This window comes from Phaseolus vulgaris, chromosome 1 (genome assembly GCF_000499845.2).
Source record: "Phaseolus vulgaris cultivar G19833 chromosome 1, P. vulgaris v2.0, whole genome shotgun sequence".
Classification (NCBI taxonomy): Eukaryota; Viridiplantae; Streptophyta; class Magnoliopsida; order Fabales; family Fabaceae; genus Phaseolus; species Phaseolus vulgaris.
Window position 1 is genome coordinate 42,175,534 of NC_023759.2, and position 24,720 is coordinate 42,200,253.

General features: G+C 31.7%; 2 protein-coding genes and 1 long non-coding RNA gene across 3 annotated transcripts; 2 read left to right on the top strand and 1 right to left on the bottom strand.

Annotated features, from left to right (window-relative positions):
* Window positions 1–5,378: 5,378 nt before the first annotated feature.
* On the bottom strand, window positions 5,379–13,653 carry LOC137814344 (pleiotropic drug resistance protein 1-like). The gene is made up of 23 exons (XM_068617031.1): window positions 13,040–13,653; window positions 12,727–12,847; window positions 12,549–12,637; window positions 12,046–12,130; window positions 11,789–11,948; window positions 11,623–11,699; window positions 11,213–11,266; window positions 11,037–11,127; window positions 10,635–10,936; window positions 10,236–10,517; window positions 9,822–10,138; window positions 9,550–9,710; window positions 9,364–9,467; window positions 9,121–9,277; window positions 8,854–9,035; window positions 8,404–8,736; window positions 7,685–7,975; window positions 7,526–7,609; window positions 7,305–7,438; window positions 6,995–7,222; window positions 6,719–6,890; window positions 6,359–6,613; window positions 5,379–5,873 (listed from the first exon to the last, which is right to left on the bottom strand). The coding sequence occupies exons 1-23, from the start codon at window positions 13,390–13,392 to the stop codon at window positions 5,607–5,609; spliced, it is 4,299 nt and encodes a 1,432-aa protein (XP_068473132.1). The 5' UTR covers window positions 13,393–13,653; the 3' UTR covers window positions 5,379–5,606.
* Window positions 13,654–16,018: 2,365 nt separating this feature from the next.
* On the top strand, window positions 16,019–20,126 carry LOC137814345 (uncharacterized). Its single transcript, XM_068617032.1, has 8 exons — window positions 16,019–16,650; window positions 17,489–17,701; window positions 17,789–17,989; window positions 18,391–18,498; window positions 18,628–18,765; window positions 18,884–19,135; window positions 19,251–19,571; window positions 19,677–20,126. Exons 1-8 carry the CDS (start codon window positions 16,210–16,212, stop codon window positions 19,842–19,844), a joined length of 1,842 nt encoding a protein of 613 aa, XP_068473133.1. The 5' UTR covers window positions 16,019–16,209; the 3' UTR covers window positions 19,845–20,126.
* A 1,202-nt stretch (window positions 20,127–21,328) lies between these two features.
* LOC137816197 (uncharacterized) lies at window positions 21,329–22,365 on the top strand. The gene is made up of 2 exons (XR_011081780.1): window positions 21,329–21,428; window positions 22,047–22,365. It is a non-coding gene; the product is annotated as an uncharacterized lncRNA (long non-coding RNA).
* Window positions 22,366–24,720: the final 2,355 nt, after the last annotated feature.

Sequence of the window (24,720 nt, forward strand, 5' to 3'; positions counted from 1 at the left end):
TGGAAAAAAAAATCGTGGATACACTAGTGTAGAAAAATTATTTACCGACAGTTTATACACACAAGATTCAATGTCAATGCAAAACCACTGATTAATTGCTAAAAAAGTCACTATTATTAACCTTTTTTCAAAAGTGATATATGGTGTATTCTAATACTCCAGAAATAGATCTAAATATTATAATATAAATCCTATATGTTTATATATAAACTTAAAGTTTTTTCAAAACATTCTTAATACATGATTAAAACTTATAAAATACAAATATTTACAATATAAGATTCAAACCAACATCTTAAGTCCTCCAAAACATTTGTCACCTGTATGATCATCATCTGCTCGTGTACATAGTCCTACCAGAGACTAACATCTGATCCAATACCCAAGACTTAGATTACCAGCTAATCCAATAGAAATGATTTCAATAGAACTCAAGTCGTGCATCTCATATGTGACGGTGTGCATGAATTTTCCCATCAGCTTCTCACCACCTGATACCTTAGTTTATGTGACTTAAATCATCTGTGAAACTCGGAGATCTCCGTTACCACATAGGCATCCATCAATACTTAATACACAAACAACATCAAAGATCTTCTACTCTAGGGTGCTATTAAAAATTAAAGTTAGTTTGTCTTACCTGAAATTCCTTATTTTGATGGAAATTCTACCTCAAATAAAGGAATCACTCCAAAATTTAGGAACCTAGAATAAGTTATAGAAACATTGCCAAAATTTAGTATGAACTTAATTAAATTGAAAGAAACACTTTTCTCAATTGCCTCCAGTAAGATTGATGACTAAATCATAAAGAAAAACAGATAATAAAATATCTTTAGAACAAATATGAATTTACTCGGTTTAAGAATATGTTCGAGTAAAAATGTAGTATGACTCCTCACCTATTGCATGGTGTTATTAGATCTAAAAATAGATTAATTATGGAAGAGAAATTGGAGAGAGAAGAAAGAGTGAAAGAGAGAAAAAAAAAATAAAAGAAAAGAAAGAAATGGGGAGGTGGGGAGGGGGGTAGAAATAAGGATTATTGAATGAGGTAGTGGGTGCCTATTTTCTTATGAATAGTGGGGAGAAAAAAGTTAGTTATAAAAAACAATGAGTTTGGACCCCCTTGGTTTCCTTTCTAGATCTCTTATCTGTCTTCTCATTTCTCTGTTTGCTGCTGTTGAGATAATAACTACTTCTCACTTTTTCCATAATACTAGTAGGATTACTTTAACATTTTAGTGTAACTTGTTGTTTAACATTCTTGTTACTTAGTTGATTTAGAAGAAAAAAAATGAAGTATAGTTCCATAAACTTAGAAAAGAGAAGAAAACAATATAGGGTTAATTTTAACGGAAATATGAAGTTATTACTTAAATCAAAATTGTAATTAATCTACTCTTTACTCTAAGATGAAACCTAATCTAAAAAGAATGACCGATGAATCGTAAATCTTAAAGAATGTGTAGAGAATTTAGAAGTTTAGGTAAATTAAATAAAATTTTAGAATAACTGAAGAATAAAATTATATATTATCATCATTTATATTTTTTATCCTTAATAAAATAAAGTTCAACCTAAATTGTTAATGTAAGGTTGGATATTTTTCATAGTGTGTGCCCACATGGGTGTGTTTTGTAACCCCTACTACTAGGATTCTACATGTCTTTTTTATGGGTTCGAGTCTCTGCACTATTTAATTTAATTATTTATTTATTGATATATATTATGATATTATTAAATAAAAATTAATTTTAAAATAATAATAATTAATCATTATATTAATTAAATTAAATATTTTTTAAGATAAATAATTATTGATATTTAAAATATTTTTTATTATTAATAAAATATATAAACTAATTTTTAGATCGATATATAATTAGTTAATTTTAACTATCAATTATTTTTTATTAAGTTGGTAGTTAATTAAATATCAATTTAAAAAATAATTTATAAATTTCATTAATAATAAAAATTACAATAAATATCAATAATTTTTTATTTTTAAAATAATATTTAATTTATTTAATAGTGATTAATTATTTTTTATCTTTAAAATATATTTTTATTTAATAATTTTATTGTACTGATATATATAAAATATTATTATTATTATTATGCATATTTAATTTGAGGTGTAATTTTATCTTTATTAATTTATAATATTATAAAAAACTTACAAAAGTTAGATATAGAGTAAAATTTATATTAAAATAATTTTTTATAGATTAAAATATAGATTACTTTTTTAATTTGTATTTCAGACTTTCTTAATTTATCATGAAGTTTATATAAATTAAAAAGTATAAAGTAGTGTAGAAATAGTTGCACAATTTCAATTTCATTAATATATTAAGTATAATTTGACCATAATAAAAAAGGATTGTGTCAAATTTGAATTTCTTGAACTTTAAGATTTTTCTTTATCAGAAAAAACAAATTAATAAAGTAGAGAGATTTTAAAGATACCTCAACCCTTATGCAAACATTTTATGTCTTAGCTCCAAGTCCAAACAAAAACATACAACCCAGACAAACAAAATTGACCCCCTAACAAATCCCCTACAAACTCCACCCCGCAAAAAATCACTTGACAATTTTTAACGGATTCATCTCATGCAGATCAGAGGCCCAAGACACCAATCGGAATACAAAAAACCTACACCACGGATTTTGGATAGCACCCATGATCATACCTTAAGCTACACCATTGTAAAAATTTCAATATGGTCTATCATGCCGCTTTTAAAGATCTTCTTGTTCCTGTGATTCTACAACTCAACTACCACGGCTACCCACACACAAACCCCACATCTGGTTAACACTTTTATCGTCCCACTAATCTTGAAAATTCTTGAAATTAAAAAAAAAAATGCGTTTTTGACTCCCAATGATCCGTCGAAGTCTGCACGTGCAAAAGAGGTGAGACGTGGTTTCCTCTTCCTCCCCACACAACAACAAATGCAACTATCTATCCTGATTCCTCTTCTTGCCAAATTCGCACTAGTTGAAATCTTGTCTTCTAAAATCTTCCAAACTGTAACAAGAGTTGACGATTGAGCCTTAATCTTCCAAAAACCCACATATAAATCCCTCTCTTCCTCCCTCCTGGACATCTTCTTTAAAGATTTTATATGCAGATTTGACTATGAACACCATTGCACTGCAAGAAATTTGCTATTTACATACTGATTATTACATACGGATTCAAATTCGTATGTAAAGTAAGCATTACATACGAATTTGAATCCGTATGTAAAGTGAAAGTTACATACGAATTTTGACATACAGATCTGCATTCATATGTAAAGTGAGCATTACATATGGATTTGGATCTGTATGTAAAGTCAGCGTTACATACGAATTTTTACATAAGGAACTGAATCCGTATGTAAAGTGAGCATTATATATGGATTTTTACATACGAATTTTGATCTGTATGTACAGTAAGCGTTACATACGGATTTTTACATACGGATCCAGATTTGTATGTAAAGTAAGCATTACATACAGATTTTTACATTCAGATTTGGATCTATATGTAAAGTGAGTGTTACATACATAGTTTTACATACGGATTTTTTCATACGAATCCAAATTCGTATGTAAAGTAAGTGTTACATATCAATTTTTACGTACGGATCCAAATCCTTATATAAAGTGAGCGTTACATACGGATTTGGATTCGTATAATTCTTGATGGGAATTAAAAACAATGAACAAACTAAAATAAATAAATAAATAAAATATAAAAAATGTTATAGAAAATTGAAATAATTTTAAGATTTATTACGTTGTTATAACTAAATTAGAAAAATAATTTGAGTTTAATTATTTCTTTTAATTTAATGAAAGAAAAAAATTATAATATAAAAACTATATAAAAAAATTTACATACGGATACAAATCCGTACATAAAGTATTACATACAAAATATTTTTAATAATTGTAATAATAATAATATTAATATTAGTGATAATATTTATATTAATATTTTTATTATTAATAATATTAATAATATAAATGATATTAATAATAAAAATGATATTAATAATATAAATGATATTAATAATATAAATGATATTAATAATATAAATTATATTAATATTATTAATATTTATGTTATTTATAATATTAACAATATTTATAATATTAACAATATTTATAATATTAACAATAATATTAAAAATATTTATAATATTAAAATATTAATAATATTTAATAATATTAAAAATATTTAATAATATTATTGATATTAATAATTTATATATTTTAATAATATTAATAATATAAATGATATTAATAATATTAATAATATAAATGATATTAATACTATTAGTAATATAAATGATATTAATACTATTAATAATATTTATATTATGAATAACATTAATAATATAAATAATATTAATAATATAAATGATATTAATAATATTAATAATATAAATTATATAAATTATATTAATATTATTAATAATAATAATTATTATAATAAAAATCATGATAAAAGAATCTGTCGAGTCCTGTGTATTAGAATAAAAATAAAATATGCCGTATTATATACGGATTTATATTGTATTAAATTTTCACGTTCTTCCCTCCCAAAAATGCATCAATTCTCTCCTTTTATTTCTCTAAAACACTAAAACTCGATCTTCATAACTTACATATGATATTTGGAAATGTCAAATTTAATTTTTTCTACATAGACAGAATAACTAACTGTGTGATTTTTGGAATAGTTAAAATAAAGTTTGATAAATTTATTATACATGATATTTTATGATTTACTGAAAGTGTAAAATCATTTTTTTTCTTTAAACATATATTATATTACCATTTTAGCTTATCTTTTTTTTTTAAACCTGATTGGAAAATTATTTTTCAAGAAACAATTTGATATTTTATTGAGCTTTTAATTTATAGAGGTTCATAGTTTGACAGTAATACAATACTTAATAACTTAATTGATAATAATATTTAAATAATTACTACGTTTACTGCAAAATCTGGACATCTTATATATAGCGATTATTTTTAATTCAATCTAAAATATTTTTATATAAATAAAAGTATATATTAGATATTTCACATAAAGTACCAATTATTTTGTAAACTATTACTACTATTATTATTTTTTTATTTTGTAAACCATTAAATTTTTCTAAGCACATTGGTAAAATAATAATGTCCAATATTTAATTGAATTGAAATTAAAAAGAAATTTATAAGGTCAAAATAGATTCTATTTCATCTATGGTGGCTTTAAGCTTGAGTGGATTTTATGATGTAGAAACTTCTTTCCAAATAACAGTGGCATTTATTTTCTGAGAAAAGTGTTGACTAATTTTTTTAGTAAATTGATAATACACAAAAATAGATATGACAAAGCAAGTTAACCCCATCAAACACACCCAAATTTTTTGGAATTGTGAAGGGATTAAAAAAAGTATTATAAGACAAATGTATAATTAAAAACTAAAAGTGATACATGATGGTAATGATACAATTTTAAATTCCAAGACAAGATAACACAGAAAGACATGTTTTTTTCCTGCACAAATCACTATTATCCTAACCAAAATATGAATGCCTCATTCTTAACGTCTTTGGAAATTAAACAACTTTAGGGCAATGGCATAGATGCATGCAAAAGTTACTGCATATACTATAAGTACAGCTGAAACCACTCCCAAAAAATCATGCTTAAAACCAAAGTAGTTTCTCAAAAAGTCTTCCACTGTTGTACTTTTACCATTAAACTCAATAAGGTCTTGAACATCTCCATATTGTGATGTCACCAACCCATACAAAGTCCAAGCCACTGGATTTCCCCAATAGTACCATCTCCACCAGACAGGAATCCTCTGTTCACCCATGCCCCAAAGGATACAAATAAAGTTAATCATGTTTAGGAAACTTAGTAACAACTCAGAGACATAAAAACAACAAGACAAAGACATATAAGTATGACCCTTTTTTTTAAATCATAGGACATGAGACAAATCACTAGAGACAATTTTTGTCTCTGGTAAGAATTTTAAAAAATCTAAGATAGATACAAAAAGATTCATCTAGAACTAATTGAAGTGTTATGCAATGTCCTGACATGAATACATAATTGATACATCACAAAATGAGAAATATCAGTGATATCTCAAAGAACACTTTCTATCATAGTTGAGACTCACACTCTTTATTTAATGCGCAAAGTGATTTTTGTGATTTCAATCCGTAGTGTAGAGTGTGCTAGAAAGAGTATTAGAAAGTGTTTATTAGCACTCTTCATGTCTTAAGGTTATAAAGTAAATATAAAAAACTGCATCAGACATCAAAGGAAGTGAAAGCTTACTGGCCGTGGGATAATGAATCCTGCGAAGAGATTCCATACTTCATAGATTCCAGAAGAAAATATAACCGCAATGATGGGGTTTGGGGTCATGGCAGCAGACATCATGCCATAATAGGTAAAGTAGAGGAAGGTGAGGTACATGAAGAAAAGGTACCAGAAAAATTTAGCTATAGTCCACTCAAAACCGATCATTGCGTACACTATACTGCTATAAACCACACTTTGTAAAAGAACATGAGGTAGTTCGATCACAACCTGCTAGGAAATATAAGATCAGAATAGTTAGACCCTGAAATAAATTTGTACATCATTACATGCAAGGAAGTTAAAAAGTTAAATCTCTAAACAGCAAGTGTTTGCCTGAGCAAAAGCATATGCCAAAGCTGAATACATTCCAGCAGCTTTTTCCCTGTAAAACACTGTTCTTTCAACAGCCACCAACGGTTGTGCTGAATAAGCATTCTTAATACCAAGAAGGAGAACAGCAACATACATGGATCCCATGGCATTGAAAAGATCTTGTGGCTTTTTGCTGCAAAAGATATGGAAATACAACTTTAGAAAGAGATAGAGATATCTAACATGAGTTTGAGGCAAAAAAATATCCTGTTTTTCAGTTTGATGACTTCATCTCACATTTTGGAGCCAAGGTCCCAATACATGCTCCCAAACAACAAGGCCAAAGCAATTGTGAAGAGAAACCTTTGGGCAGTATATTGATTATTGCGCCAGTAAGACAAATGTTGTTTCCATAAGCAAGCCATGTATTGAGTAATGAAGGACCTTGAGTACTTTCTAGGAAAATGAAGGTCCTTTGAACCAGTGGCTGGAGTACACAATTCTTTGATAGTTTCCTTGTTTTTCCTGAAATATATGCCACATGACAGTTTACCTAAGTAACATTTCCATACTTTGAACAACTTAGACTTCAACGAATTGAATATACCTGTATAACTCTGAATTTTTGTACACTTCAGCAAAATCAATCCCCAATTCCATTTCTTTTGCTGAAGTTGTGACTTCCAACATCCACGTTGCTGGATTGTAGCCATCCTCAACCGTATTGACCCCTTTAATTTCCTTCATGAGAAATGTGTCCACCAAGTGAAATTTTTACTCAGTCAGGTCTGAAGCAAAACATGCAGTTTAATTTTCTTAACGTTTTACCTCAAAATAACTGATTAAATGAGAAGAATGATGCCCAAGTGGTCCCACATATATCTCTTGCCCTCCTCGTTTCATAAGAAAAAGCTGCATTTAGTTGGCAAAGAGTTAGAAACTTCTTAATAGAATAAATCAGTCAAATTGTTACTCTGCTTATTTTACCTCATCAAAAGATTCAAATATATCAATGCTAGGCTGATGGATTGTGCAGACAACTGTTCTTCCAGTGTCCACTATGTTTCTAACTGCTCTTATGACAATAGCAGCAGCTCTTGCATCTAGCCCAGAAGTTGGCTCATCCATGAATATGAGAGAGGGATTAGCCACTAGCTCAACAGCTATAGTCAATCTTTTGCGTTGCTCTGTTGATAGACCGTTAACACCTGGCAATCCAACAATTGAATGCTTTAGAGGGTTCAGCTCCACAAGTTCAATCACTTCCTCAATGAACATCTGCCACCAACCGTTAGTCATTTCAAACTTAGTAAACTCATAAGACATTTAAATGATGTTTTTATAACACTCCAAGTGACACAGTATGTGAAATGTACAAGAAATAGCTGAGAGGGAGACCGTGCATGGAATCAAGTAACTTATACTGGAATTTGAGTTCTAAAGTACCTTACACCTAAAGTTATAACTATTAATTGGTAAGTCAAATGTAGATGTCGTGATAATAAATTACTTGTCCTCGTTAGATGAACTAAAAAACAGTAAAATCTATTCTGTTGTAAAAAATTATAGTTTCATACTATATTTTTTAAGTAAATTTCTTACTGGAGAGAAGTCAAATCACTAATTCTGTAGAAGAAAATTGTGTAACAATGTAAGAAGTAATTTAACTAGGATATTTATACTCAACATGGGATTAAGGTACTAACCTTCCTGGTTTCAGAATTGATTTCTGCTGATAATCGAAGCCATGCTGAATAGAGCAAAGATTCATATACTGTGACATGGGGAGAGTGGATATCATTTTGTTCACAGTATCCAGAAATTCTTGCAAAGGTTTCTTGCTTCTTTGGATAGCCAGAAATTGTGATGTTCCCACCAATATACCCCCCGGTCTTTCTTCCAGCTAGTACATCCATCAGAGTTGTTTTGCCAGCACCAGTGGAACCCATTAAAGCAGTGAGAACTCCTGGTCTGAAAGTGCCACTGACACCCTTCAAAAGGTCCAACCTATCCTCAATAACACCCTGATTCTTCATTTCCTGCAAATTTAGTGCATGGACTCAGAAATCTTAATAATTCTCAGAAATCTTAATAATGCTCAGAAAGTTTGATACAAGTGTTCTTTTTTTTTTCGTTTACTTATTTATCCCCTTTACCAGTGGCATGTCAACAGAATATGTTACATCTTCAAAGGTGATGGAATGTGATTCAAACGGAAGAACCATTCCTCTTCTCTCAGTTTCTTTTCTTCTGGATGAAGACCTAGTAGAACTGCTTCCACCATCCTGTGCATTGCTTTGAGATTGCTCTGATTTAACAGCTTGATGCTGCACTAATGCTGATAACCAATTTGTGATGGTATTAGTACACAAATTAAGCTCTCTTTTTTGGTTACAAAACATTTTTTAGGTGAAGAAGCTCACGGTTCAAGTAAGTGAGAGCGAGGATGTAAAAGATATTGAACACTATCGTATATCCAATCAGTGCCCCAACACCAATCCAATACCACTTTGACTGAGTGAAGAACCCGCGAGATTTCAGAACTTCAACTCCTAATGGTGTAGTTGAGTTGGGTAGAACCTTTCATATGAAATATGTCCATACATTAGATTATCTATACAAGGCAAGCACAAAATGTCTACAAAGATTAATATGGAAAAGCTTACATGTCTCCATCTCTTCCCTAGGAACTCATTATTTACTAGGGCATTTTGTCCATACATCATAGGTGATGACCAAAAGCCCCACAGCCACCATTTTTTCACATTGTCTATCGGCATGAAGCAAAGACAATTAAGTAGTAGTGTTATTGTAATGAAAGAAAGACTTCTTTTGTATTGATATTATGCTACCTTTTGACAAGACGAAACCACTCATAGCAATGAGGATGGACAATGTAAATGACCCAATTGTGAAACCAACTGTCAGTTCCCTACCAAGTGCTCCAATAAACCGGAATAAGGATGAAGCCATCTGGTTAACAAATAACAGAAGAAGGAATTGCCTGAATAATCTGCGATAAGTAGAGATATAGATACATGTCACTTCTCACCTCAGTAGTATTTTAACATGAGAAAGGGTGGGGGGGAGGTGGAGGGAAATAGTACATAAACAGCTCTTTTACCTTCCAACATATGGATCAAAACCAATAACATAGTAGGTGAGGAACACCCAGATTCCCACTAGCGCAAAAGTCATGGGGAGTTTCAGGATCCATCCAGGAAGAACATATATCCATGAAGGGAAGAAGAGAAAGTCCCTTTGCTTGTAAAAAACAGGAAGCTTAGAAATTGTCACGGTAAGATCAGCAAATCCATCCAAAAAAATTACAAGAAGGCCATAGAACAATGCCCCCACATATATACCACCATCAATCACTGAATCTCGGTGAATCTCGGTCCGAAAAAGAACAGTCATTGCAATAAAGGCCACTGTAGCAAGCTAAAAGATGTAGCAAAAGGCATTAGTAATGGAAATTATTAAATAATGTCCATGTACATGAAACATTGACATGAAAAGTTACAAAGATCAAACCTACCTGGCAAAGTTGGAAGATGTGAAGAAATGAATTACGCTTCATGAGTAAATATTCTCTTGCGAAGCAAGCTTTAAACAGTTCCCACTTTCCTAATCCATACATTTGGGTTGCCAAAGCTGCAGGGTGGCTTTTATACTTGTCAAATTGAGTCTCAAGTTCATTATCAAGGCTTCGCCCAACATGGAATGATTGAAATGCCTCTACAAACTCTTTGGTTGTGACGAATCTGTAAGGCTGATCTCTGAGTACCCAATATTGCTCCTGATCTTTCCTTGATGTCACCTTTATTAACATAATAAATTTGTACATGTGATGATAAAATAAAATTGCTATTAGTCTATAACATTTAACATGTACTTTTATTTTTTACAGCGTAGAAAGAAGTTAAACCACACTTACTTCTTGCAAAAAGTCTGCAACACCTTTCCTCTCAGGACATTTGAAACCCACAGAAGCGAAAAATTCAAGAACATGTTCACGCGGACCCTCATACACAATTTGCCCATCAGAGAGTAGAATAATATCATCAAAAAGATTGTAAGTCTCTGGTGCTGGTTGTAAGAGTGAAACAACAGCAGTTCCTTTGAGAGAATGGATATAGTGCTTGAGTGAATTCACAACTTGAAAAGTTGTTGAACTATCCAAACCAGTAGATATTTCATCCATGAATAGAGCTTTAGGTCGTCCAACCAGAATCTCCCCTGTATTTACAGATATATATTTCGTGAAGACTTTTGCACCATGAATTGCTTGAGTTAATTAGATATGATACACTTCAAAATTTGAAGTCAATAGTTTTACCTGTTGTAACACGTTTTCTTTGTCCACCAGATATCCCTCTTAACATTTCATTTCCCACAACAGTATCAGCACAGACCTCCAGTCCAAGAATCTGCAAATATAAAGCAAATCAAACTGGAATTTAACAAAAAATGGCTTTAGAATTATTTTAGAACGCTTGAGTACAGAAATTTTACCCTTAGAATATAATCTGTAATAAAATTTGCTTTCTGACCTTCGGTTGCGACAGCCTGAGCATTACAAGTCAGAAGTTCAACCACTTAATTATCAAATCATTCTATTTAATTTTAAGAGATAGACATAAATAGATGGTTCACTCAAGTTCAACACAAATAAGAAAGAAAAGCAGATGTAACAGATTTGTTCATAGTATCTGTCTCCCCGAAAAGAAAATCCATTGCTTAATGTGTAGAAATAGAATTCCAAAGTTTTAATAGATATGTTATTACTATTAAAAACCACACATTGTTCTTCCATTGGTTTGAAAGCTTATCATTCCGTCTTTCAAAAAGTTTGCAAGGAAGTTCAAGGGAATCAAGCCAAATGGGTAAAACATATCTTTAATAGACAATTATCTGTGTGTTACCTTCATATAGACATCTATATCATGATCAGGTGTAATATTTGCTTCTTTTTCTCTTCTGGACACCTCTCTTAGCAAATCTGTATAAATGGGAAATAATTTTGGTTAAAACTTGATCTTCATATGAAATTTTTGCATATGACTTCCCGAAATTGCAATGTGGACTAACCATAACTAGGTCCAACTCCTTGGACTCTTGCTGAAAAGGCCATGGTTTCTCTGACTGTCATTTCTCCAATATGAAGATCATTTTGACTGACATAAGCAGCAGTTCGTTGGGGTACAAACTCGTTCATCTCATGGCCATTATAAGTCACTTTTCCATTGAACTGATCAAGAAGTTATAACTTATTAGCTACAAATGAAAAATGGAAAATACGAGCACAAGCATGACACCATCAATTAACAATTAAATACATGCTCAACCTTAAGTTTTGAATCAAGTCTTCCAGCCAAGGCCAACAGGAGAGTGGTCTTCCCAGAACTTGGAGGGCCCAAAAGCAATGTCATTCTGGAGAAAACCAAACAGTGACATGTTGTTTAAGATTGTTTGTTCCAAATGGTTAGAGAGATTTAGAAATATGATTCGATACATTAAATAGAAAGACACGATATAGATTTGTTACAAATATATTTTTCATCATTAGATATCAACTTTTGTTTCTTATCATTGTATTTTTTTTCTTCATTACAAAAAAATGTCTATGAGTGTATACAATACACCGAATTTAGCAAATATTATATTGGTTTTCTTTTTATAAATAAAAGTATTCATTTGTATTAACAACATACAGAACTTATAATCCTTTTCCAATTATCTCTTCTAAATATGGTACCAGGACAGTACTATCCCTTGTGACCTGTTTTTGTCAGTGATCAATTCAACCCAAATGAAATATAATATAAGTACTTTCTGGGTTAACTGTTACCTGGCAGGCCTTATTATTCCACTAGCATCCTGGAGAATATTTATATGCTGTTTTCTACTTGGGAGTAGATGTAGGAAGTTCAATAGCCCCTTTAAAAGCCAGCAAAAGTAAAAGACATATCAAAATCTACTTCAAAGAGGTAAATATTATTTCTTAAGGTTGGTATTGGTACACTCACCTCAACTTTATTAACCATGTAGTTAGTGAAAGTAGGCAGAGCTCTACTTCCAACATGAACTTCTGCTCCAACGCTCATGTGCTCAAATCGAACCTCTATTGTAGGAATGGCAATTCCAACTCTGACACCATCCATTCCAAAAATGAAGTCATGAACAGTGCATTGTAAAAGCATTCAGCTAAACTTGTTTCATTGTATAATGATGACAATGAGATTTGAACTAAGACCTGATGCAACAATCCAATACAGACTCTAGTGTGTTTCATGCAGCTTACTTAAAAGGAAGAGAAATGACACTAAGACATGCACTCACCTATCAATGCGGTCCCTGAGCTTGAGCATGAACTTCTCATTGTCCTCTTCAACAACTCTGACAAGTCTCTCAAGCAAACCTCTCCTTTCTTGCAACCCCAGTTGATGAACATCAATCTCATTGGCAACCCCTTCAGGTGAAGTCAGCAAACCTGTCCTCAAACGTGCCATCGTAGGAAGTTTCTGAATGGAAGCCCATTTCAGAGCCTCTTCATCATCTTCCTGGTGGAAAGAGTTGGCAAAGATTTCCACACCACTGTTCCTCCAAACTGATACACTCCCAATCCTCAAACTACTCATAGTACTGCCTGCTCGGAGACTACTTCCTGCTTTGACACTACCCTCCTCCTCCATTTTCAAGAAACAATCAAAAAGTTTTCAAGAATCAAAGAGTAGAGAAAAAAGTTCTATCAAAGTTGAACTTATGGTAACTGGACAAGATGCTGATAAAAAAAAAAAGAATGTAAGACAAGAGAGGACGAAGATGATGATGTGATATTTATAGATATATATGAAGGATGGTGAACGACCACATGGGCGGCTTATGAGCAAAGTTGTCACCCATGACGGGCATAGAGGAATTTCAAGTTCGCCATTATATCATTTGCTTCCTGTAACTCGGCATTTCAATAACACTTCGAATAAACAAAACAATGTATCATATCAAAACGTTAAACAAATCAGCACAGGTGATATCATCAAGTACGAGTCTCTTTCGCAAAATATATATTTTTTGTAGCCTATGTTGTATAACTAGAGAAAAGGAACCAAAATTAACATAAAGAAAGAAGAAACTTATTGTCTTCAATTTTTTTTTGGATTAGAGATAATATATTATAATCTCTTATATCTGGTTTCTGTTGATCATGCACTAAGAAAAATAGGTACTACGTTATAAAATAGTTACCATTACGTCATCACTTTAAAAATAAAATTTTATGTAAATTATGTACGTAAAAAATAATTATCAAAAGTTGTATTTTCTTTATAATATGAATTACAACCTTCCATCGTTAAGTTCTTTGAATTTGTTGTGTTCTTTGATATATTACAATTTCATCATCCGAATCCTGCAAAACCAACACTACTCAAGTTAACTTAAGTTAAAGAAAGCAAGCAATTCAAAGGATATAAAACCCAGTGAGAAAAAGATAAACTAAAGTTTATTATTTTCCTCTTCATCAAATAACATGCCTGTAGTTGTATAATTCATAAACAATGATAATTAAATCGGTAGGTAATTAAAATAATATGTTATTTAGTGATCTTACATACGAATTATAATAATATTAATATTAGTATTAATATTAATATTAATAACAATATTAATAATATTAATATGAATAATAATATTAATAATGCTAATATGAATATTATTAAAAGTAATATTAATACTATTAATCATGATAAAAAAATTATTTAATGTAGTGGTCAAAAGTTTTATCTATATCCATGAAATTGGATTCTCTCTTCAAAAAAATATTAATAAAATCCCTAACTTCATTGATGCGTAATTGGGGATTGGAGAAGGGTACTTTAGCTAGGAAATGATGTCAGGTTTGAAGACTAAAATCCCCCAACACTTTCATGATTCATCTGCTTAAATCTTACTGTTATTTTTGTGATAATTGGTCGATTAACTAGGTATGCTCACGTTTTACCTTTGTCTCATCCTTTTGGAGCTGCAAAAGCTGTACAACTCTTGATGGATAATGTCGTCAAACTGCATGGATGACCAACAAAGATAATTTCATCTCACCACTCAATCTTCCTGACTCAACTTTGGACTGAACTGATGCAAAGGCATGAAATAAAGTTGCTGTGGTCTACGGTTTTTCATCCTCAAACCAATGGCCAAATTGTGACCTTAAACAAGTCTGTAAAAGGCCATCTTATATGTATTTTAGGCGATATGCCTAAAAAAGGTTAATTATTTGCCATTAGCAGAATTATGATAGAATACCAAGTTTCACACAACCACTCAATTAACTCCATTTGAAGTTTTATATGATTACCCACCTTCACCCCCAACTATGATAATGATTGTAGATTCTATGGTGGAAGCAGTAAATTACACAGCGAGGACTAGGAAAGAAATCCCTCAACTACTACAAGCTAATTTAGTCAATGCTCAAACAAGGATGAAGTGCTACGCTAAATATAAAGAGAGTGAATAAACAACATCATTTGTTCATATTCAGTGTTGGGAGTACGAATAGTATCGTTTGCAAATTGTTTTTGATCGATATTATTTTTTTTGGATAAAATTGTCAACGTTCGTAATTAGAAAAAAACATTGATAATAATTCCAAAAGTAAGAACATAAATGAATCCAATATTATTGAAGCCATGCGTCAACCTTTGGTAAATTAAAATTGGAATATTATAAAAGAAGTTGCACTTAAGTACAAGAGTAAAACATGGTTGTTGAATTGTACGAATGGATGGTGGTCTTGTCATTATGCCTAGGTTTTACTCTTTTTCAGTGTATGCATTTTTCTTCCCCACTTACAACCTCCCTCAATCGCCATCAATTCTCCATTAAACAAATGGCCAAGGTGACTTCATTGCTTAGCCTTACTCCCACCAAAAAAATTTGATATCAGATACGCAGCCACCAAATTACTATTTTTTGTTTCAGTACTACATTCAAATTTCAAGAATCAAATACTATAACTTTCTTATACCTTCTACGCACCTTTCCTTTGTTACTGGGGGAAAAGACAAAAACAAAAACATGATCATATCTTTATTACTAATATCTAATTTGAGTCTATATATAGAATGCTAAATTTTATACAAGTTTAATAAGAATTAACGTCGTTACCCAATTCAAAATTTAATTTTATCCTATTGAGATCCATTATCTTCTTTCTTCAATACAGGAAAAAAATAATTCAAACTGATTAAAGAAGTTAGTTAGTTAATAATACTTAATTATAATAACTTTTTTAAGAAATAAATATTTTTCCGAATTATTATTTTTGAAAATTAAAAATGTTGTGAACTGGATATAGGCTTGATTCTCAAATAAGAATTGGGCTGAGAGGTACTGGGCCGAAGAAGACAAATTCGGCCCGATTGAGAAATAGAAGGAAGAATAATAAAATAGATATAAAAAAAGAGAATGAAATAGTAGAATTTTGTGTTGCGTTTTGTAGTGTGGAGAAAATGGAGGAGGAGGGTGACATATACGACGGTGCTAGAGCTCAGTTTCCTCTGTCGTTCGGGAAGCAATCGAAACCTCAAACGCCTCTTGAAGCCATCCACAATGCGACACGTCGTTCCACTTCCACTTCCAATCCCAATCCCAATTCCTCCAACCCACTTCCTTCTCTCTCCTCCTCTTCCAGGGAATGGCTCAATGCCCTCCGTCCTTCCAAAAACCCGATTCCACCGCCGCCTCCCGATCACGACGATGCCCCCATCGTCGGACCTCCTCCGCCTCCGCCCTCAGCTTCTGATGACGAGGCCGAGGACGGCGACATGATTGGCCCGCCCCCGCCGCCACCGAACGCGTCGGAGTCCGAAGATGAATCGGATGAAGACGAGGTAGGGACCCGCTTCCGGATTCCTCTTACCAACGAGATTGTTCTCAAGGGCCACACCAAGGTATTCCTTCCTGAAATTAATGAAAAATAATATATATTTTTAATTCTGATCACCACACTCTAGGGTTTTGAATTCTAGCTTTATTAGTCTCTAGAATTTCAATTGGTGGGGGGTTTACACTTTTTTTAAGTCTTACGGTAATCCATTGATCCCCCAAGGGTGCGCGAATATCGTAAATTACTTCAGCTTAGGTATAAGTTCTGGGCTGTCTGCAATTAATTATTCTATTTTTAATGAGTGGGGTCATGATGTGAAGTAAAAAAGCTACAGCTACTGTAAACTATAAAGATTCTATGAAGAAAATCAAATTGCTACTAGAAATAATTCACATTTTTTCATTGGTTCATTACACATCGTAGAACCCTAAATTAAATAGCTAGGGATTGGATGGCAACCCTGTCCGTGTCATTATCTACTTTTTAGGGATTTATAATTAAAATTTAAATACATAATACCCTAAGCCCATCCAATTTAATTTTTTAACCATTGAGGTTTATCGGCAGGTTTGCGCCTTCCTAGACCAATCTTATCAGGTTACAATACAACAACTAAGTACTTACTGAACTAGAACTAAGGTTTTAAATCACGGTTTGCACTGTGTTTGACGTATGTGGCCAATGTGGCCTTAATTGCAATCATAGAGACTTGAAAAACCCTTAACCTTCACTATGCAACTGAAATTCTAGTCGTGTATCATTTTTCACAATTTTGACTAAAACACAACAAGACAGGTCCCAGCTACTTTAATGAGCACCTGCTGTCAAAATCTGAAAGTAATAGGAAAGGAAACCAGTTATATTTGGGGCAATTTGTTAATGACCTGGGAAACTTTTAACAGGTTGTGTCAGCTCTTGCTGTGGATCATACGGGATCAAGAGTGCTTTCTGGAAGCTATGACTATACGGTACGAATGTATGACTTCCAAGGAATGAATGCTCGATTGGAATCGTTTCGGCAGCTGGAGCCATTTGAAGGTCATCAAGTTCGCAATTTAAGCTGGAGTCCAACTGCAGATCGCTTTTTGTGCGTGACTGGATCAGCTCAAGCAAAGGTAGTGCAAGGCATCATTTTCTGCTAGTTTTTTTTCTGCTAATGTGTGATTTTTGCGTTAACTGTGTTTTTCATCCTTCTACCACAGATTTATGATCGAGACGGGCTTACTTTGGGAGAGTTTGTAAAGGGAGACATGTATATTCGTGATCTAAAGAATACCAAGGGCCATATATCTGGGCTGACATGTGGAGAGTGGCATCCAAAAACTAAAGAGACCATTTTAACATCATCAGAAGATGGCTCGCTACGCATATGGGATGTTAATGACTTCAAAAGTCAGAAGCAGGTTTGGAAAATTTATCTTAGTCTTCCGTTGTAAAGGTTTTTTCATTGGAGTAGTTCCATCCACAGTGATTTTGTTTGTACTTTTAATCTCTTTATGGGATAAAGATTTCAAACAGATATGGAGGAGGGTACTTGGATTTTCTTAAAATAAAACTTTAGCCTTCATACAGAAAAGTGGCTGAAAGAATATCTTGTTTGTGGCATTACTTTTACTATTATTGGCTGCTATTTTGCTTTTAGGTTATGAGGAAATCATCAGCATTGTCTTTTTAAAATCCTTTCTTCTGCTCTGTTTTTGGTACAGATGGGAAAATATTATTGAAAATTTTGATAAACTTGTGGTCATTTCTTTTTTACAATTTTCTAATGTTATTTAAGTTATGGTTATGATTCAATGGTTAGGTCATTAAACCAAAGCTTGCAAGACCTGGAAGAGTTCCTGTCACCACATGTGCATGGGATCGTGATGGTAAGTGCATTGCTGGTGGTATAGGAGATGGTTCGATCCAGGTATCTTTCTATTGCTCTGATATTACCAAGCAATAAAGTCAATAGAGAGTGATTGTAAGCATAGGCTGAAACAGTGGTAGCTTTTAGCTTTCTCCTTATATTTATTGGAACTGTCATTAATTTTAACAGATTTGGAACATTAAGCCTGGTTGGGGGAGTAGACCAGATCTACACATTGAAAAAGGTCATGAAGATGATATTAGTGGTCTTAAATTTTCTAGTGATGGGAGAATCTTATTGTCAAGGAGTTTTGATGGTTCACTGAAGGTAAATAAATGTTCACATATCTGAAATCTTCTTATAGCTTGTTGCTATTTTCTGTTAGACGTGCATTATGTCTATCAAACCTTCCTGACTGTTGATTGACCAATGAATTATGCCTCAGGTTTGGGATCTACGCAAAATAAAAGAACCATTGAAGGTATTTGAGGATCTGCCAAATCACTATGGACAAACAAATATCGCCTTCAGTCCCGATGAGCAACTCTTTTTGACTGGAACATCTGTGGAAAGGGAGAGCACGACAGGAGGTTTATTGTGCTTCTTCGATAGAGTAAACCTTGAGCTTGTTTCAAGAGTTGGCATATCATCCACTTGCAGTGTTGTTCAGTGTCATTGGCATCCTAAACTGAATCAGGTAATAACTCAATATCATAGTTATTTTACCAATTTTCTGGTATGATCTTGCATTCTCTGTACTATATTTTTTGTCGTGCTTATAATTCTTTCTGAACTTGCTTTTATTTGTATAGATTCTTGCAACTACTGGTGATAAAAGCCAAGGAGGGACTCACATACTATATGATCCAACCCTAAGTGAGAGAGGAGCTCTAGTATGTGTTGCACGTGCACCAAGGAAAAAATCAATTGATGACTTTGAGGCAAAACCTGTCATTCACAATCCTCACGCATTACCATTATTTAGAGATCAACCAAGCCGAAAGCGTCAGCGAGAGAAAGTACTAAAGGATCCATTTAAGTCCCATAAACCTGAATTACCAATTACAGGTCCTGGATTTGGTGGACGAGTTGGTACTAGTCAAGGAAGCTTACTGACCCAGTATCTTCTAAAGGTTTGTCTGTTTTTTGAACATTTTTGTCTAATTTTTCTTGACTTCCCAGTTTTTTCATGGTTTAGATGAGAAAGTGGAAGATACTTACATTTAGGGTAATTGCAGAAAGGGGGCCTGATCAAGGAGACATGGATGGAGGAAGATCCAAGGGAAGCTATTCTGAAATATGCTGATGTTGCAGAAAAGGAACCAAAATTTATTGCTCCAGCATATGCAGAAACCCAACCTAAGCCAGTTTTTGCAAAGTCAGATTCTGAGGATGAAGAGAAATGATTAGTTATGTAGTTATTGTATCAGAAGAAGACGGTAGGCAAGAGTGTACTTTATTTCGTGAAGTGGAGAGCCATCATCTCAACGTGCAACTGCCTACCCTTCTCGGATAGTTTCATTAAAGCGCCTAGAATGATTCTGCTGAAATCGTTAGCTCTCCAATGTTTTTAGTAATCTTATTGGGGAAATGGGTTTTCATGTTTGTACATTAGTCATATGTAAAATTCAATTTTGCTAACTATTAATATGCTGCACTTACAAAATATAGATAATGAGTTTTGTCTTCGCGTGATACATCAGAAACAATCTTTAATCGGGAGGTTATATTGGTGTGACCAATTCGATTTATTGACCAGCTTGTTAACTCTAAAATGTGAGATGATTGATTTTATAATTGGTCCAAAATTTATGGGAAATAAGTAATAAGAAAAAAAAATGCAGCAGACTAACTAATAAATTATGTACCGACACTCTAAAACAGGTGTAAACTGTTATGTAAAAAACTGTTTTAGACCATTAAATTTGTGTATTAACACTACAAGAAAAACCTGTTTTACCCATGGATTATTACCTATGGATTTTTTTCCATGGATTATTACCTATGGATTTTTTTCCGTATGTAAATTGGATTTATTTACCGAAAAGTTGGTAGGTAATGTACTACCGTTAAAAAAGCAAGAAAGGAGAGAAGCAATAAGCATTGGCCAACCTTATGGAGGTAGGTATTGCAACAAGTGAAGTTAAGGAGGGGGAAGGATTATGTGGTTTGTGGTGCAGGTAGGAAGGAGGAAGAAAATGAGGTGTAGGAATCTAGAATCTCCTATGTAGACAATGTAGTTTTTATATAGCTTTGTTTAGAGCACTAGCAGCAGAGTAGGCTATGCTAATACACTATGAATCAATGCCAAGATGTTAAGAAGGGCAAACTGCAAAAATTATGCAAGTGAAGGAGCTGTTCATTGGATTTGCTAGGTATGATATGCCAGTTTCTTTGTAGTGTATCTGCTGTAGAATTCTCCAGCACCTACATCTGCCAAATGTGCCAAGGTTGTGGAGTGCTACACTATTTGCAACACCTCAGTTTTGCTCTGATAGTTCGTGTCAATGTTGGTGGGTTTTGAGTTTTTTTTTTACGGTTAAAAAGCAGCTATAGTAGGTTGCATTTTTGTGAAGACTACACAGTTGTTTAGGCAGTCAAGACTACAAAAAAAATGCCTAATTTAAATTTAAAGTATCATACATTTATATAATAATACCTCAAAAATTCTTTATTGTTGTATTTGTTTCAATGCAATAATGTTTTGCTATAGATATTAAATTGACTATCTCCTTATACTAGTACTTCTTATTATAGTTGTCATTGTTTTTTATAACATAAGATTGTGTTCTAAGAATACTGATATTGGGGTTTCTAAAGTCCCTTTGCCTCACAAAGTTGTCATATTGATTATGGTGCAAACAAAAAGTTGAAGTTAATATTTTGAATGATGTTTACAGGTAGCTTAAGTATGAGCAGAAAGTGGTAAAGGATAATCCTCATCCAAAGTTATCGCAAGTATGAGCAGAAAGTGGTAAACCTCATCCAAGGTGATCTATCAATCTATTTTTCTAAAGTATTGTGTGAATTTTTATAAAAAAGTTTCATATATTTCTGATACACTGAAAGATAAGTATGCTTATTAAAGGCCATCATTTTCATTTGTTGGACCTAGACATTCCTTACGTTTAGGGACCCTTTGTATCATTGTTTTGATGCATTATTTATTCTCTCCAACCCATGCCCACCCCCTAACCCTCCTCTTTCATCTAAATGTGGTAATGTATTTCTTCCCTCCCTTTCTTAAACATATTAGACTAGTTATATCATCTTATTAAATCTTCTTTAACAAGTATTTTAAGAAGTTTTTAATTGTAAAAGTTATAAGTTTAAAATCTTCTTTAACAAGTATTTTAAGAAGTTTTTAATTGTAGAAGTTATAAGTTTAAGCTTTAACTTTTATATATTCTTGGTAAGGTTAGATTGTTTGCAAGTATTTACTATTAATAAAAAAAAACATTTTAATCCTAAAAAAGTCTTACAAAAAACTTTCATTAAAGATAGTGTAAATTTATATTATAAGTCAAATTAATTAATCACGTTACATGTTGATTATGTCGAACTTGGTCTTTTATCTGATAGTGTTTACTTTATATGGAACCTTGAAGGTTATTATTGGAGAAAGCAGGTAACAAGTCCAAGTACAACTATCCAACCAACAACAAGCATCGATATCAAGACATTGATTATGTACATTATTAGGAGTTTTAAGTTTTTTATTTTGGATTATGTTTTGAATTAGGATTATAAGTTGACTTACTTTTTTATTTATATTATCTTTGACTTATTTTATATGATGAGACTACATAAGTGGATTTGAAATTAATTGTATTTTATTTTATGTTAGATGTATTGGAAGATGATTAATTGTTGTATTGAATATTATAGGTTCAATACAATTGGTAATAGATGGTTTAATTTGGAAAATTTTGATATGTTGGATGTTTTGGATAGTTGAATGTTTCATTATGCAGGAGTAAACGATTTAAAAAAACAATTCAATTAATGCTTGAATAAACATTTTGATGCATGCAGATTTACCTATGGGTTTACCCACTGAATGTAGGTGTGAATTACCTACGGACTGTTGTCTTAGGTATTACCTACGGACGGCTGCTCCTGAGTATTACCTACGGATTGTTGCTCCTGGGTATTACCTACGGATTGCTGTTTGTAGGTATTACCTACGGACTGCTGTTACCTACGGACTCATATTTCATAGATAAATTACCGACGCCAACATTACATACGAATTTTTTTTCGTGGGAAATCCGTAGATAATGCTGATTTACCTACGGATTTCTGCTGTTACATACGGATTTGGTTCGTAGATAAATCAGTTTTTTTTGTAGTGTAATTTATTATATTCATTTTTATTCTATATGTAAATTTGTTATTGTTGAAAAGAATGTTGAAGACGTAATGGCTGGACAAAACGAATCAAATCCTTTTTAATTGTCTAATTTTGTAACCACTATTATTTGTTACTTTAAATGCTTAAAATACATTCAAAATGGATTGATAGTGATTAGGCACACTGATAAAACAAATGTCCAATAAATCCGGCATGTATTCATTTTATTTTTACTAAATGTGCAGCACAATCTCTCTTCTCTTCTTTTTATCTCTAGTCTATTGAAGATAGTAAAATGCATGTAGCTAAAAGTTTGTTCAGCAAAACTAAATATGCTTATACCATTTTTTCTTAACAATATATTGATTTATAATAATAATAATTATTATTATTATTATAATTAAATAAATGTGTTCACCCTTATATAATAAAATAAAATTACAATGAAGCACGTCTAATAGGTATATACATTAATTAAATAATGCTCTTATGTATTTAAAAACAAAAACAAAAGTTAACTTATCAATAAAAAAATTAAGGTTAATGCATGACATCATTATCAACTTATGCTCAAAATCTTCCGTAGTTAATATTATTTATTAATAATAATAATTAACTATAATATTTTATCCATTGTAAAATTCTTTGATGATAAGAGCATTTTAGAAGGTTATTTAAAAATAAGAATATCCAATGTTATCAAACTAAAAATCCAACTTTAGATAGCTATTTTATATTAAAATAATTTAAATGGTTTCCATATTGTCACATCGTATTTAAAGTAATTGGATTTTTTTAATAGTGAAAAAATTAAGCAAATCGTATTTTTATATTTTCCAATTTAATTTGTTTTTTCTTCCAATAAAATATTCCTTTAATTTTTAACTATAAATAATAAAAAGAAGATCTCAGTTGTAAACAATTGTAGTTTATAGAACTTGTTTTTAAGAAATCTTCCATGTCATATATATATCTTCCAATGAAAAAAATAATTAAGACCTTAGTATCTTAAAATAAGGTACCTATAAATGACTTTTCCATTAAAGATGTTGTAACAATATAATTCATATAAAATATAAAGTGATAAAAGTGCAGATGAATAATAAGTAATTATTCAGTCAAGATGTCAGTTTGTAAAAAATTAAGAAGGGGAAAAGGGGAACATGTGCAACTAAGAATAAATAAGGGTAGTTTAAGAAAAAAGAAGATAAATAAAAAAAACAGTCATTAAAAAATACCAAAAGAAAAATTTATGAATACAAATATATTTGGTGTTGTTTTGACATGTTAAGTTCTTTCACCTATATTCTGTCCCTTCATTTAGAGGACATGTTGTTCTCCCTTATTTAGTTAGGCACACACCACTCAGTTTGAGAATCTATCATTATCAAGCCTTCATTGAACTTAGTCTCTCTCTATAATATCAAATACGATTAATTTTTACTACATATTTATCTTTAAGGACCGAATATAAGTATATACTTGTAATTCTGAAAAATAAATCAAATAATTATTGAATAGTTGCATTCTTATGAAACTTTAACTAACAAACGAAAAGTAAATGTTTTCAGTTACGATTAGATTATACAAAAGGTTGAGAAGTTAATATTTCACTAATTAGTTTATCTATACAATTTTATTGTTTTCCATTTCATAAATACTTACAGAAAAAAAAATCATCTTAAATAAAGATCAAAGAACTGGTGCAAGTTGACGATTTTGATTAAAGAATAAAATATGATTTTGAACTTTTCTCCATATCTATAAATATAATATTTGAAATAGCACGAATCGAATTTAATGTGTGTCATTACCATAACATTTCTCAACAAATACAAAACAAAATTTACCAATAACTAAGGAAATAAGACATGGCAATCATTTAATAAAGACACGTGGTTGGTTCTATTTATGCATGTGATGACAAG